The 15,046-nt window shown below is 29.9% G+C and overlaps 1 protein-coding gene across 1 annotated transcript; it reads left to right on the top strand.

Annotated features, from left to right (window-relative positions):
- The first annotated feature begins 9,902 nt into the window (after nt 1–9,902).
- On the top strand, nt 9,903–12,151 carry LOC107403372 (3-ketoacyl-CoA synthase 4). The gene has a single exon (XM_016010249.4). It carries the CDS (start codon nt 10,384–10,386, stop codon nt 11,902–11,904), a length of 1,521 nt encoding a protein of 506 aa, XP_015865735.3. The 5' UTR covers nt 9,903–10,383; the 3' UTR covers nt 11,905–12,151.
- Nucleotides 12,152–15,046: the final 2,895 nt, after the last annotated feature.

Below are 15,046 nucleotides of genomic sequence, written 5' to 3'. Positions count from 1 at the left end.
GATTTTGATTGATTTTATAAAAGTCCATTAAAATCTAGATGTATTCAATTAGGATTTTATAGAATTCTTTTAAAATCTGGTGGTATTCAAAAAGTCATTGATTTTAAAAGACTTTAAAAAATGATGGATTTTAATGGATTTGAAAGGATTTTAACAGGGAAATTGTGAAGAAAATTGTCAATATGAAATCCACCTTTAAATTCAAAGATTTCATTGGATTCTTACAAAATCTTTATGGAGTCTGTAGAATTCCATAACAATCCATCAAATTCTTTAAAGTCTATAATTCATTTTAAATCCATCAAACTCTAAATTGAATACATCCCTCTTAAAGTTTAGAATTGTTTATGTTAAACTTTGAAATTTTATATTTATTATAAAATAGTCTAATTCATTAATGGTGTTAATATTGCTATCAAATGACATCAGCATAATGTCATACTGATGTTATAATTTATTTTTCAGCCAAAAAAATTATTTTTCTATTTTATATTTATGATTGTTTATTTAAAAAATTATATCAAATCCTATTTTATTTAAATTAAAACTCGAAAAAGAATTAAATATTTTTGGATTTAAAATTAGATCAAAACTAAAAAATTTAAATAAAATTATTTTAATGGATTAAAAATTAATAATAATTTTTTTATGTCCAATCCATAAAAAAAGTCCAAAATAAAAAAAAAATTATACCAAAAATAAAATAAATAATAATTTTTATGATTTTTTTATTTTGGTCTAAGAAGAAAATGATAGTAGATCTACCTACACTCACTTGCTAATCAATGAATTTGATAAAAAAGGAAACAATCATAAAAAAAAAAAAAAAAAAAGTAGAAATAGATTGAATCACTTTTGCTTAAAAAGACAAAGATCTAAAAATAATAAAAAAAATTATTAAACCAAATAAAAATATAAAAATAAAATCAATAATTAAATTTATTTTATTTTTCATATTAAAATAAAATAAGAAAAAGCATAAAAAATTAAAATTTATTTTTTATTTTTATTTTTTGTCAAATTATTATTATTTTTTTATGGTTTGGTCATTAAAAAATTATGATTTTTTTTAAAATTATTTTATTTAATTTTTGGTTGAATAAAAATATTTTTATTAGAGCAAAAATTCCAATTTTAGTTTTATTGTTATTTTTTGGTAATTTTAAGTCTAATTTTTATTTTTGTAATTTTGGTCTAAATTTTTTTTGGTTTAGGAGAAAAAAAAAATCATAAATTTTTTTATTAGACCCAAGATTCCAACTTTATTTTTATTTTTTGTCTAATTTTAGGTTCAAAAACATTTAATTTTTTTGAAATTTTAATTTGAATAAAATAAGAATAGATAGAATTTTTCAAATAAAAAATCATAAATATAAAATGAAAAAATAAAAAATTTATTTTTTTCAAATTTTTAAAAATTTTTTGGTTGAAAAATAAATTATAATGTCAGTATGTTGATGTCATCTAATGTTAAAATTGACACTATTAATTAATTGAACCGATTTGCAATAAATTTAAAACTTCAAAATTTAATTCAACCAGTTTTAAACATTAGAAATTGATTTATATAATGCTAAAATTTCACAATATCAATCAACAATTAAAAATGTTATATAATTTGCCCCCAGAAAAACAAAAAACAAGAAAAGTGAGGTGGGCTAAGAGATAAGTTTCCTTGAAATGAGGCATGGATAAATCCAAGATGAAAAGTAGTATAGCATGGTCTGCCAGTTTAGGGTAGAAGGTTTAAATGATGTTAGGTTGGTTTGTTCAACTACTTCTCTCATAGTACGAGAGCGGCATGTGCCTTGGGAGCCTGGGAACTTGTTCATATCTCAATCAAAATGGACCATCCCTCAATTACCTCCACAGCCTAGATTTCTCATAACTCATAAGTAAATGATTTTTTGGATGAACTTGGATTGGATTATTGATTTTGGTAGCTCGTTGTCATGTATGAATATATACAGGTATAGAATGTGGTATTCAAAACATAATAGCTTATATGTTTTAACACTCGGTGTATATTTTATTATCAAAAAAACACTTGGCGTATAATTTATATTTTGGGGATTGTCATTTTATTTCACGTTAGAGATTGGATTCCACCACGAGCTAAATTGTGACTGTTTAATATTTTTGACGAAAAAGGTAACTTAATGAACAAAAAATGCTTTTCAAAACCCTACAAGCTAGAGTTATCCCCTAAATAATGACCCTCTATCTTCTTCTTCTTCATCTTTTTTTTTTTTTTTTTTGAGGCAAAATGACTTCTATCTTTTGGATGGAACATACCAGCAATTAGACCATTTTAATTATTAATTAATTTTTATAAAATTAATATCTATGAAGATGCAATAACAAAAAAGAACTTGTCATATAATAGTAACGGAATGACATCTCGAGCTCCTAATTACTTGAACTATGAGAGGTCAAATACAAATTCACATATAAATTAAATGCTAAAAATCTTAAAAATGAGAATTTAAAATATTATTTAAAACTCATCCGTTTGAACAATCATGTTTTGGATTCTTACCTTTAAAACACATAAAACAGAGAGGGAAAAAAAAAATTAAAAAAAATACTTGGGCTTTGTAACAATTTGGGTCTTCACCAAGCTGTTATTGCTTGAATATGGGCCCTGTAGTCTACTGTTTGTGAATGCTTTACTAGACCCTGTAGTCTCTGTTGCTTTTGATGAATCAATTACCGCTAAAAAGACAACGCACAACCAATGGGTCTTTATTGCGTAGCTCTAAGGGACATGATTTTTATGTTTATCACTTCTGGCTTGTTGTAAAAGCACAGAACCATACTCACTATCTTTGAGCTGTACAACTTCCTTCACTTGAAAGATTTATGCTTATTTGAAAGCTACAAATTAGTAAAAAGCCTTATTCAACAGTGACTAGGAACCAAAGAGGTTAACCACAATTTGCATCAACAATAAAGCTGAGTTTTTAGGAAACTAGATTCTAGACTATTATAACAAGGTAAGATGCTCTAGTTTGATATTATTATACTTTTAAGTGGCAGAGAACTTAAAACATCTAGAAGCACTCATTTCGGTGACTATCTTTGACATTCATAAAATTTAACGAAAGTCATGTTATCAAATTAACAATGCGAACAAAATTTTCTATAACTAGCAATATAATTAGCATGTAAATTGAAACGGAGATGCACAATTTTGAATTTTATTATTCAAGCAACTTTTATGTTCATGAATGGATGCATGAGTAAAATTATCCTTTTGATCCTTAATTAAATAAAAGTGGTGGGTGGATTCTCTGAAGCAGAGAAGATGGCTGTCTTTCAGGTTGACTTTTATGTGATTCCATCAATGGCAGTGTGCCCTATATAGAACTAGTTCTCACTCAAGATAATAATAATTAAAAAAAAAAGAAAAAGAAAGATATAACCATATATCATATGACATCATGATAAACACAGTACAGAGTTATCAAGGAACTGTGGAAACCATCTGATAAATCATATATCTAGATCACTTTATTCTTATGTGCTACAGGGCTGTATAATTTTGTTCAAACTCAAAAAACCACGAACAAAACGACTTTCCCGTCAATTATATGATGAGAAAAATATATAAGAAGCTTCTCAACTTCAGTAAAAACGGTGTTATGGAGCATTACCATCAAAGAGAAAACATTTTCAAAAATAGTTTCAACTTCAACCATGGTACAATAGTTATTATTTTCAATAACATGGATGAATATAAAATTAACTAAACCACTTTCAGAGACCTACATGTTTCCTTAGTCTAAGCTAATGCATAAAGTCTATGCAATACCTAACGATAAACAGCCCCTCCAGAGCATGGAATAGCATTAAGCAAAGTATTGGAAATTATAAACAAATTAGTTACGGTTCTACCTTTATGGACCTATAGACCCATTGATATGTGTTCGGTGAAATGCCGCAACATAAGTGTATAATAACAGCAACAACATTGCTCTGAAAAGCATTAAGCAAAGTATTGGAAATTATAAACAAATTAGTTACAGTTCTACCTTTATGGACCTATAGACCCATTGATATGTGTTCGGTGAAATGCCGCAACATAAGTGTATAATAACAGCAACAACATTGCTCTGAAAAGCATTAAGCAAAGTATTGGAAATTATAAACAAATTAGTTACAGTTCTACCTTTATGGACCTATGGACCCATTGTTATGTGTTCGGTGAAATGCCGCAACATAAGTGTATAATAACAGCAACAACATTTCTTTCAAATCAATGAAATTGGAATGACGACAAAACAAAAGAACAACAACATTTCTTTCAAATCAATGAAATTGGAATGAAAACATTCCTCTTGTTCGTAAAAGGAATTTTCATTGCTAAGCATTCCAAGCTTTTGGAAATTTACCACTAAATTCCTTTTAGTTTTAATAAATTATCAAAATAAACTTCTTCTTCATTTTTTAATATTTAATTTTAACAGTAAAAGATCAAAATTATATTTAACAAAATTATATAACCATATAACATTGATTTTTTTCCTTAAAAAAACATAAAGAAAAGGTTAGATTTGATGAATTGCATATATATATAAAGAAAAGGTTAAAGGAGCTTAGTAATAACTTAAAGAAAAGATTAAACATAAAGAAAAGGTTAGAAAATGTTTTATTTTGTTGTTTTGATGAATTATAATAACTTAATAGTTTAGTAATTAATTTCCAAAAGCATAAAATATAAATATAATTAAGACAAAATTAAAAAAAGTTTCAATGAAATTTAAACCGTAGAGTTTATAACCTACATATGATCAGATAGTTAATCTACTTGATTTCAGTTGTAACTTTACCGGTGATAAATGAAGTATAGGGAAGTTAAAAGCGACGACTTTGATCTTTAAAATTCGGATCCATTTATCTCTAACCCCTAGGGAATGAGGATGAAGTTCATACTTGACGTTATGTTAAAAAATAAAATAAATTTCGTGTATGACGTAAGGCCTAGAAAATTTGTCCGCTTAATTGTCATGTCAAGCTCATCGGCCTAATGGTAATGAAAGCCCACTTTGAAGATTTTATGGGCTTATGTTATGTCAGTTTTCAACCCCATAGAGCAACTAAAAACCAAGCATCATGGTTGGTGAATGAAAATTGCGTTAAAGCACAAAAGGAGCCTAAATGGCCATTATAAAGAGGCTAAAGTCTCAGATTCCTCTAGCTCAAGACAACTACGAATGGCTAGAGGCAAGTCTTTAAAACTGCTAGCATTAAAACCTAAAGAACAATCTAAAGAAAGAGAGAGTTTTGCTACAATATCCGCAGCCTTATTAGTCTCTTTTGATGACCACGCAATAGACCAAGAGTTTGCCTCAAACAGCTGCCTCAGAGACAGAACTTTATCCCTGGTATACCAATTACAAGGATCTTCCTCTGAGTTGATTAAAGAAACCATATTTTATACCAAACATTAGGGTCATTTTATATTATATATATATATATATATAAGGATATGGTGTTTCAAATTTATAATCTTATAATGTGGATGTGAAGAATATATCAACTAAATTAAAATTACTAAACTAATATTGCTTAAATTTATTTAATTTTATATTTATCTAGCAACTTCTTACAAACTTTATAAAAATACAAGGAAAAAAAAAAAAACAATAGGGTTACAAACAGCTAAATCTTTAAAAATCCCTGGTCCCTGCATTATCTTCAACAGCATGTGAATAATTTTATGAACCTCATGCTTATCATATCTTAGGGTAACTTGATGGGGAATTCTATTGAAAAAAGAAAAAAAAAATAAATAAAAAAGGGACTTTTTGATATAAAACTTTACAGGTAAACGGTTTATAGTTCACACTAGAGGATTCTTTTTTTCTTTTTGATAAAATCACACTGGAGGATCTTGGAAAAAAAAAGTGATTGAGCATTTGAAGATTGGAAGGTGACGCTTCGTGTTTATGATGCTCGTAAAGAAAGTTGTATTGTAAACAAATAAAAATGCGGTCTAGGTAAAATTTGCTTTTCCAATATCCTGCGATGGGAAAGGACACTAACTGTGCAAGATTCTTTCCATAATAATAATAATAATAATAATAATAATAATTGAAGATAATGAATTGGCCTAAAACCTAAATTACTTTTTTTAAAAAACAAAGCAGCCCGTAGGAGCACTTTTCCTTTATTTATTTATTTATTTTAATTTTTAATTTTATTTTTATGAGAGCCAAGGAGAACTTTTAGTTGGGCAAACGGTGAACCTTGTTAGTTATTAAATATGTCTTTTTTTTTTTTAAATAAAATTTAAACAGACAAGTAATAAAGTTTATATGAGATAATCGATTGTTTATTATAAAGAGTCTTTTTTAAAAAAATAATTATAAAAGAGTAATTTTTCTTTTTTGGATAAATGGAGAGAATAAATTTTAACATTCACTGTTAAACTGATAATTTATATATAATTATTGGAGAATATCCATTGTTATATCTATCGAAAAAAGCCTTTGCCATATAAGATGCATAAACAGTCTTTTAAAAAATTATTTTTCATTGATGCTGCGCAAAAGATCTATTAAGGTGAAGTATCAAAGACAATATGAGTTAAATTCACCATTTTCTCTTTCACCTCTGCTTATTAATTCACAGCTTCTTCTCTATGCTTTCTCCTTTCATCTTCTTTTCTAGCATGCTAATTTATTTTATTTAAAATTATAAACATGACATATTAAATAATAAATTAAAATAAATATTATCTATTGATAGATACTATATTATTAAAGTTTCAACACTTTTTAAATTTTTTATCATATAAGCTCTAATTGACAAAATTGTTGAAGATGCTATAAAAAAAAAAACAATCATCGTAAGGAGTTGTTCTAGATATTTCAACCATGTATTATCCTTTGCATCCTCCAAGTGATATATAATGATCCTATATGAGATGGCAGTTATATTGCTTATAACTGACAAATAATTTTTTTTTTTTTTTGGAAGATAATTGACAAACTCTTACATATATATAATTTGTTCAAAGCTCTTCCAGTAAAGTAATTATATGCTTCTAAAAAGAGTATTACTTTTATGTTAGTAAACTTAGTAATTAATCAGTTCAGAGCTCAGTCCTCTTCTCACTTGAAACGCATGAATAGCTTATAATTAAATATGATAAATAAAAATTAAAAAAACTACCTGTTACATTTTATTAGTATAAGACTTTCTGTCCAAAAAGAAAGTATATAAAAGACTAATTGTGTCAGTTTCAAGTACTGGCAATATTTTCTTACCAAAAAAGTACTTAACAATATTTTTATTTTATTAGTATTTTACATGCACAAAGTGTTCTTCCTGTACTGTAAAGAAGAACAAGCATATAAAAATAAACTTATTAATAGATTTCCTTTTTTTTTTCTTTTTTTCTTTTTTTGGGTGTTGGGGGGGAGGAGAAATCCACCAACACAAAAATCCGTTATTTATTTTTTTATTCACACAGTACAATATATATTCTTGCCAACGAATTTTTGTTTGTGACTAATTAATTTGATTTATGCAAAAAGTACAACTTAATACTCGTAGTAGTGGATAAGGGAGATTGATAATTTTGGTCGTCATTTTTATTTATTGGCGAATAGAGAAAATTCGTTTAATATTTGAAACACATGATTCATATGCAATATCCTCCAAATTTGGATTTTTTTTATTTTTGGTGTATTAAAATTTTGTTTTAGGTGCATTAAATTTAAATAAATAATAATGATAATAACAATAATAAAACAAACCCGAACGCCTGTTGAAAGCCAACCCAGAGAGCCCTCTTAAAGGCTGCTTGGCCACCAAATGCGGCTGGCAATTCCCTGTCGGTGGACCAATAAAGTTCAGTGGGTCCGCATCCATCAAATCATGAAAGATAAATTCGTGCGCGTTTGTCTGGCTGACATATCCGACGGTCAGAAAAGTGAGAAAGGTGACAGATGACGATAACGATGGTTTTTGATTGTGCTTATCATGAATCTGCATGCATTGAATTCGAGGGCCTGTTGGCAAATTGTCATTTTTTTTTCCCATTTATTATTCGCAGCAGAAAAAACTGAAAAAATGTTTCCCTGTTTCCAAAAATTGCCTGCTGCGTCGAGAGACGTCAAATTGGTGGTTTGGTCAAACTTCCAAACTTTGATGCTTTTCTTCGTTTCTTTTATCGCGATTCACAATATAAACACGCATTATTCTTTGGGGAAAAATAATACATATTATTATAACACGCTTCGCACGCACTTTTTTATAATATCACTTTGCTAAAAAAAATTAAAATAATGGATTAAAAAAATTAAAATTGTACGGAAAGTATATGTGACAAATGGAAACGCAAAGGTGAATGTGCAAAATATTCAAAAAAAAGAAAAAAAAGAAAAAAAAAAAGGTGAATGTGCAGTAGTTTGAAACTACATGGAAAATTTGTGAAGTATCTTTCTTTTTTTTTAAAAAAAAAATTTCGATGTTAATGATGAATTGATGATATTTCTTTTGGTGAATATCTTAATGATGATATTTTTTTGGGTGAATATCTTAATGATGATATTTTGATCCAATATGATATGCTACAATAATAGTATTAACCAACATGTACTTTATAACATTTTGAATTTTTATTCCATTGAATAATATTCGGTCTATAAAGTTAAGATTTTTCTTTATTTGGAAAAGGTAATACAAATACATAATTTGTTTTATACTTAGGATTACACATAAGGCCTTAACATTCTAAAAAAATATGTTTAATACCTTAATCCACACTGTAAATGATAGCCAGAGCGAATAATTGAAGAAAAAAATTATTTCTTTTCCTTCTTCTTAAAAAAAAAAAAAAAGGTTTTAAAACAGAACCTCAATTTGTTGTTTAACCTTTGAAATAAAGTTTATCATTTGTTATCACTGATAATTATCAATGAACTCATTATTTACATGGTTATTAATTATTAATTGCAGTTAATTATTTATTATAAAAAAATTAATTTGAAAAGATAATTTTTTTTATAACTGTTTAAATTGTTAAATGACAAATAGATTCTACTTGATGATAATAAATAACTCATTTTAAAAAATATATTCATACATATTTAATTGGGATTTAATTATCTTTTAGATTTTATTTTCATAAAATGATTTTATATTCATAAAATGATTTTATATTATACATTAGATTGGCAAATTATGGTTGGAATTAAAAGGCAAGCATAAATATAAATAATGATGAAAAAAACAAACACAGCATCATAGTTCTTAAAATATATGGACAATTGGACTATTACTCACCATATTCTTCACGAGTCAACTAAATGAGATTATGCCTTTACTTTTTCTTCTAACCACTAAAACAATTTTAACCTTTTGAGTTTGTTGATTCCCATTTTTCCATACCTTTTTAAATGTCCACAGCGTAATTGCATTGCTTAATCCAAAATGCAAAAGGAAAAAGTAGGACTTTCTAACATACAATTTATTAATAATTAACCCCAGCTGCCCACAATTCTTTTAAAAAAGAAAGTTACTATTTTGTACCTTTCCATTATTATTTTTATTATTATTATTATTATTATGTTTTTCAAACAGAAAACCCATTATGAATCTCTAAAAGCAAATGTTCCAATCGTGCGGGTTGTGCTTGGGGTAGAAGCACATGATTGAAAAGCTAAATGAGCTGTACAAAATTGGAAACTCCACACTGGATGTCCCCAAACCAAACACGCCTTTACTTCCCATTCTCTCTCTCTCAATCTCAGTCACTTCCAAGGTCAAGACGTGTAGTGAAACCACTTTGAAGCTTCCGCTCCCTTGTGTTTTGACTCTTTTTTTTTTTTTTTTTTTTTTTTCCCTTATTCAATCCAAAATTCCCACCTTCTCGTTTAAGTTTATTTATTTATTCATTTCCAATTCCTTAAATCACTCTCTCTCTTCCTCTTCCTTCTCCTAAATCTCAGCGACCCACAATAGACATAGAGAAAGAAAAAAAAATTGGTAGCAGAGCAAACAGGGCAGCTTCTCAGGCAAACCTCTCCAAGTCATCATCTTCATGATGTTGTACATCAATCTTCGTGGTACATAATCCTAACAGGTCATTGTTGTAGTTGTATCAACCTTTTCTAAACCCCACCCAACCCCACAAAATTTACACTTTCTCCAATTATCTCTCTCTCTCTCAGAGTGGTAGTCCGATCCGTATTCTATACGTAGACTGTTCTTTGTTCTCCACATATAAATACTCTGAATTTTGCTTTTTCCTCAGTATCTCAGACAAACCCAAATCAACTTTCTAATTCTCCCCCCATAATCCAAAAAAGAGAAAAAAGAAAAAAGGAAAAAAAAAAGCGCCACTAATATCACATCCTCTTCATCTTCACCATGAACTCCGAAGCAAGCATCAATGGCGGCGTTCAGATCCACCAGAGTCGGAGACTTCCAGATTTCTTACAGAGCGTGAACTTGAAGTACGTGAAATTGGGATACCATTACTTGATGACCCATTTGTTGACTCTGTGTTTGGTACCTCTAATGGCGGTCATTGTCATCGAAGCCTCGCAGATGAACCCAGAAGATGTCCACCAGCTCTGGCTCCACCTCCAATACAATCTGGTCAGTGTCATAATCTGCTCTACCATCGTTGCTTTCGGATCCACGGTCTACATCATGACCCGACCACGACCCGTTTACCTCGTGGACTATTCCTGTTACCGTCCTCCTTCTCATCTCCAAGTCAAATTCCATCAGTTCATGGAGCATTCCAAGCTCACCGGCGATTTCGATGATTCCTCACTTGATTTCCAACGCAAGATCCTCGATCGCTCTGGTCTCGGAGAAGAGACTTATGTCCCCGAAGCTATGCATTACATCCCTCCCAGGCCATCCATGGCGGCTGCTCGTGAAGAAGCAGAGCAGGTAATGTTTGGTGCCTTGGATAATCTATTCTCGCATACCCATATCAAGCCCAAGGATATTGGCATTCTCGTGGTGAATTGCAGCTTGTTCAATCCAACACCATCGCTTTCGGCTATGATTGTGAATAAATATAAATTGAGGGGTAACATTAGGAGCTTCAATCTAGGTGGGATGGGATGTAGTGCTGGTGTGATAGCTATTGATCTTGCTAAAGATATGTTACAAGTGCATAGGAATACTTATGCTATTGTTGTTAGCACTGAGAATATCACTCAGAATTGGTACTTTGGTAACAAAAAATCAATGTTGATCCCCAACTGTTTGTTCCGTCTTGGTGGTGCTGCTGTTCTGCTTTCGAACAAGCTGTCTGATAGGCGTAGAGCTAAGTACAAGCTCGTTCATGTTGTGAGAACTCACCGTGGCGCGGACGATAAGGCCTTCAGGTGTGTGTATCAGGAGCAGGATGGTAATGGCAAAACCGGAGTCTCTTTGTCCAAGGACCTCATGGCCATTGCTGGTGGTGCTCTCAAGACTAACATCACCACATTGGGTCCTTTAGTACTTCCAATAAGTGAGCAGCTTCTCTTCTTCGCTACTTTGGTCGCCAAGAAGCTGTTCAATGCCAAAGTCAAGCCTTACATACCGGATTTCAAGCTCGCTTTCGAGCATTTCTGCATCCATGCGGGTGGAAGAGCCGTGATTGATGAATTGGAGAAGAATTTGCAGCTTCTTCCAGTTCATGTTGAAGCATCGAGGATGACACTCCACAGGTTCGGTAACACTTCCTCGAGTTCGATTTGGTACGAATTGGCTTATACAGAGGCAAAGGGGAGGATGAGGAAAGGTAACCGGGTTTGGCAGATTGCATTTGGAAGCGGTTTTAAATGTAACAGTTCAGTTTGGGAGGCCCTGAGGAATGTAAAGCCATCACCAAATAGTCCCTGGGAAGATTGCATTAACATGTATCCGGTGGAGATGGTTATGTAGCTCCAAAACACACAGTTTGATTAGAGGCTTTCGATATTCGAAGGAGTATGTGATATATTAACCAGTCTCATTCTCTCTTCTCTCTCTCTCTCTCTTTTTTTTTTTTTTTTTTTTTTCACTTTTATTGTTCTCCCTAATTTTATTTTGTTTTTTGGTTTATTGCCATGTTATGTGTTATTGGGTTAAAGTCATAGTGTCTCATATGTACTATGCTTCTGTAATTTGAATGGCGTGATCAGTTCTTGAACCTTTGCCTCTTGCAATTTTTTTCTTCTTTTGATGTTTTGTTTACTATTATTATGCTTGAGACAGTAGTAGTTTTAATTACTATATGTTCTCTACAATTCTGGACAACTTTCTTTCTAATTTTTGACCAAATCCCATTTACAATTTCCATTGTAAAAAGCTTTTAGTTTTGTTGATGTGAATTAAAAGAGAAAAGTATTTACTTTTATCTGCAATTTAGACTTGAATGTTCCAAAATGCTACCTCATAAATATTTGAATATTGCCTGACAATGTTAGTGCAAGAAGTTCTCTGCTAATTTCTCAAATCCTTCTACTACCTGCAAGTTGATGCAGATAAACTTCCATTACATTTTCTCCAAGACCAATGCTCTAAATTTTCATATTTCTTAGTATGGTTGAGAGCTCACGTTTTTCTCCACGAAGTCATACACCAGCCTACTATTTCTGGCTAAACTTTATGCAGGAATGAACTCAAATTTTGTTCTTTTAGCGCGTACCTTATGGTAATTGCTAGGGGTGGGCAAAAACCGAACCGGACCGATCAAACCGATCAAACCGACATATTTGGTTTGATTTGGATTGGTTTTAATTTATTAATCGGTTTGGTTCGGTTAAATATATAAAAAAAACCAAAACGGTCTGTTCGGGTTGTAGGTTGGATGAAATTTATCTAACCCAACCCGCACCAAACCGATCATCAATTAAACTAATATTTTATTTTACTTTTATATATAAATATAGTATATAATTATAAAATAAAACTATTATTTTATTTATTGTAAAAATGGGATTGAAGAGTATGGAAGAAGACTTTTTAAAATAATTTTTATTTTTATGGATTATTAATTTATTTAATTATAAGTTCATTTTAAAATTTAAGATTTCAAATATGGATTGTATTCTATTTTATAATTAATAATGGTTGTAGATTTATTATAGAATTTATTTGTTGGTGTATGATGTATTTGTATAATTAGGTTGTAGTTGTAGACTTATATTATAGTTATATGGTTTTATTTTGTATTATCTTACTTGTATTGTAGTTGTATGGTTTCATGTTACATTGTAGTTAATAGTTAGTTTATTTGGTATTTTTGCTAGTTGAATGTATATTAAAATTATTTAATTTAGATATTATTTAATTTAGATAATAGCTTAAAAAAGATGCTTAATTCAAAATATAATGCATGAATATGATTGAAGATTGATAATTAAAAAGGCCTAAAAAAACTTTATACAATTTTGAACCCAATGTGTACAATTTTTATCTCAAAATAGCATAAATAAAAAAATTTGGACCGAGATCCAAACCAATCTAAACCGTTAACCCAACCCAAACCGACCAAGGATCATTGGTTTGGTTCGGTTCGGGTTGAACATGGTGGTCGGTTTGATTTGGTTTGTATCCAATCCAAACCGAATTGATCGGTTCGGTTTAAAAAAATCTATAAAACCGAACCAAACCGCACCGAGCCCACCCCTGGTAATTGCAATCTTGACAGGGTATTTTAGATACTTATACGATCTTCGATTCATCAGATGTTAAAAAAAAAATAAAAAAAAAAACCTGAAAATTGTGTTATTTTCATGTTTTATATTTAGTTTTTGATGACAATCTCCCCTAAGTTGGCAAATTAAATATCTCATATGAAACAGTGTGGTCAGATCACCGTCTGTTTTCATGAACCTTTACAACATTATATTCTTGACTAGGTTGCATTTGGTCAGATGCTATTATTATATACTAATAGAAATTGAGACATTGTTTGAACCTTGTCACTTACAAATTTCTAGTATTTCATGCTTTCTTTTGAAATTGTTTTCTGTCTATATCTGGATGGTAATGGTTGTTTAAGGTACTAGTGGACCTCTTTTTTTGTTTAATCATCTATAATACGTTTTCTATATCTCCAATAAATTATTGGAAGTGAAATTATTATTGATAAACTTTAAAAATCATGCCCTGTTTCCCATCTCTACTTCATTTTACTTGTTCCTTTGTCTTGGCTTTACTTATTTTGGTAAAAAATAAATAGCCTGATTTCATTTCGTTTTAAACTGGGTTTCTAACGGCCATAAGAAGTCAAATGAGGAAAAAGCAAGGAATTTTCTGTCTATGTGAAGAAAAACAAAAACATTAAGGAAAATTCACTAATTGTTTAAATACTTTTTGCATTGATATGATATATCCTTAAAAAAGGAGTAATGGATATGGATGACGCTTATCAATCTCTTTCAAATCTTTTACACTAATGGAAATTCAAACCAAACCTTCCTATCACTTTATAAATTTTTTATAAAATTTTGCTTTTAGAAATACTATCACTTTCCTCCGATTTCCTTCTACACTAAGTTCCTCTCCATACTTAATGGAGGACGAAGAATTTTTATATACAATTTTCCTCTCTCTCAAGTCTCCACCTACCATTTCTCATGCATTAAGAAATCAGAATCTTATCCGTTTTAATGAATTTAAAAACATATAAAAACTCTGAAAGGAGGTTTTGTAACTTGTGGTTGATACCAATCATGGGTAGTTATTATTATTATTTTTTTCATTGAAAAATTAATAATAAATAATTGAGAAGCTTCCAAAGGGATTGATTTGATTAGATGTATATATATATATATATATCATTTGCATGTGATTTAGAATACGTTAATTTAGGTGGTGAATCCCAATCTATTTGACAACGATGCTGATACTGATTTGAAGCTTTCCCATGTTATATTTGAGGATGGAATAGTAACATACTCTGCTTTGACACGAAACATAATGTATAATATATCTTTGGCCATGAAAATGACCCATCAGGCATATTTTTTTTATTTTTCGAAATGTCTTTGTCTTTTTCGTGCTTTTGTGGACTTTGGTTACCATTTTCAGCCATGAT

Source organism: Ziziphus jujuba, chromosome 9 (assembly GCF_031755915.1).
Source record: "Ziziphus jujuba cultivar Dongzao chromosome 9, ASM3175591v1".
In the NCBI taxonomy this organism is placed as follows: Eukaryota; Viridiplantae; Streptophyta; class Magnoliopsida; order Rosales; family Rhamnaceae; genus Ziziphus; species Ziziphus jujuba.
The sequence above is the reverse complement of the archived record's forward strand: the minus strand, read 5'-3'. Positions and strand labels throughout refer to the sequence as shown.

Coding starts and splice junctions, on each gene's coding strand:
- LOC107403372 (XM_016010249.4), top strand. CDS start 10,384: ATGAACTCCGAAGCAAGCATCAATGGCGGCGTTCAGATCCACCAGAGT.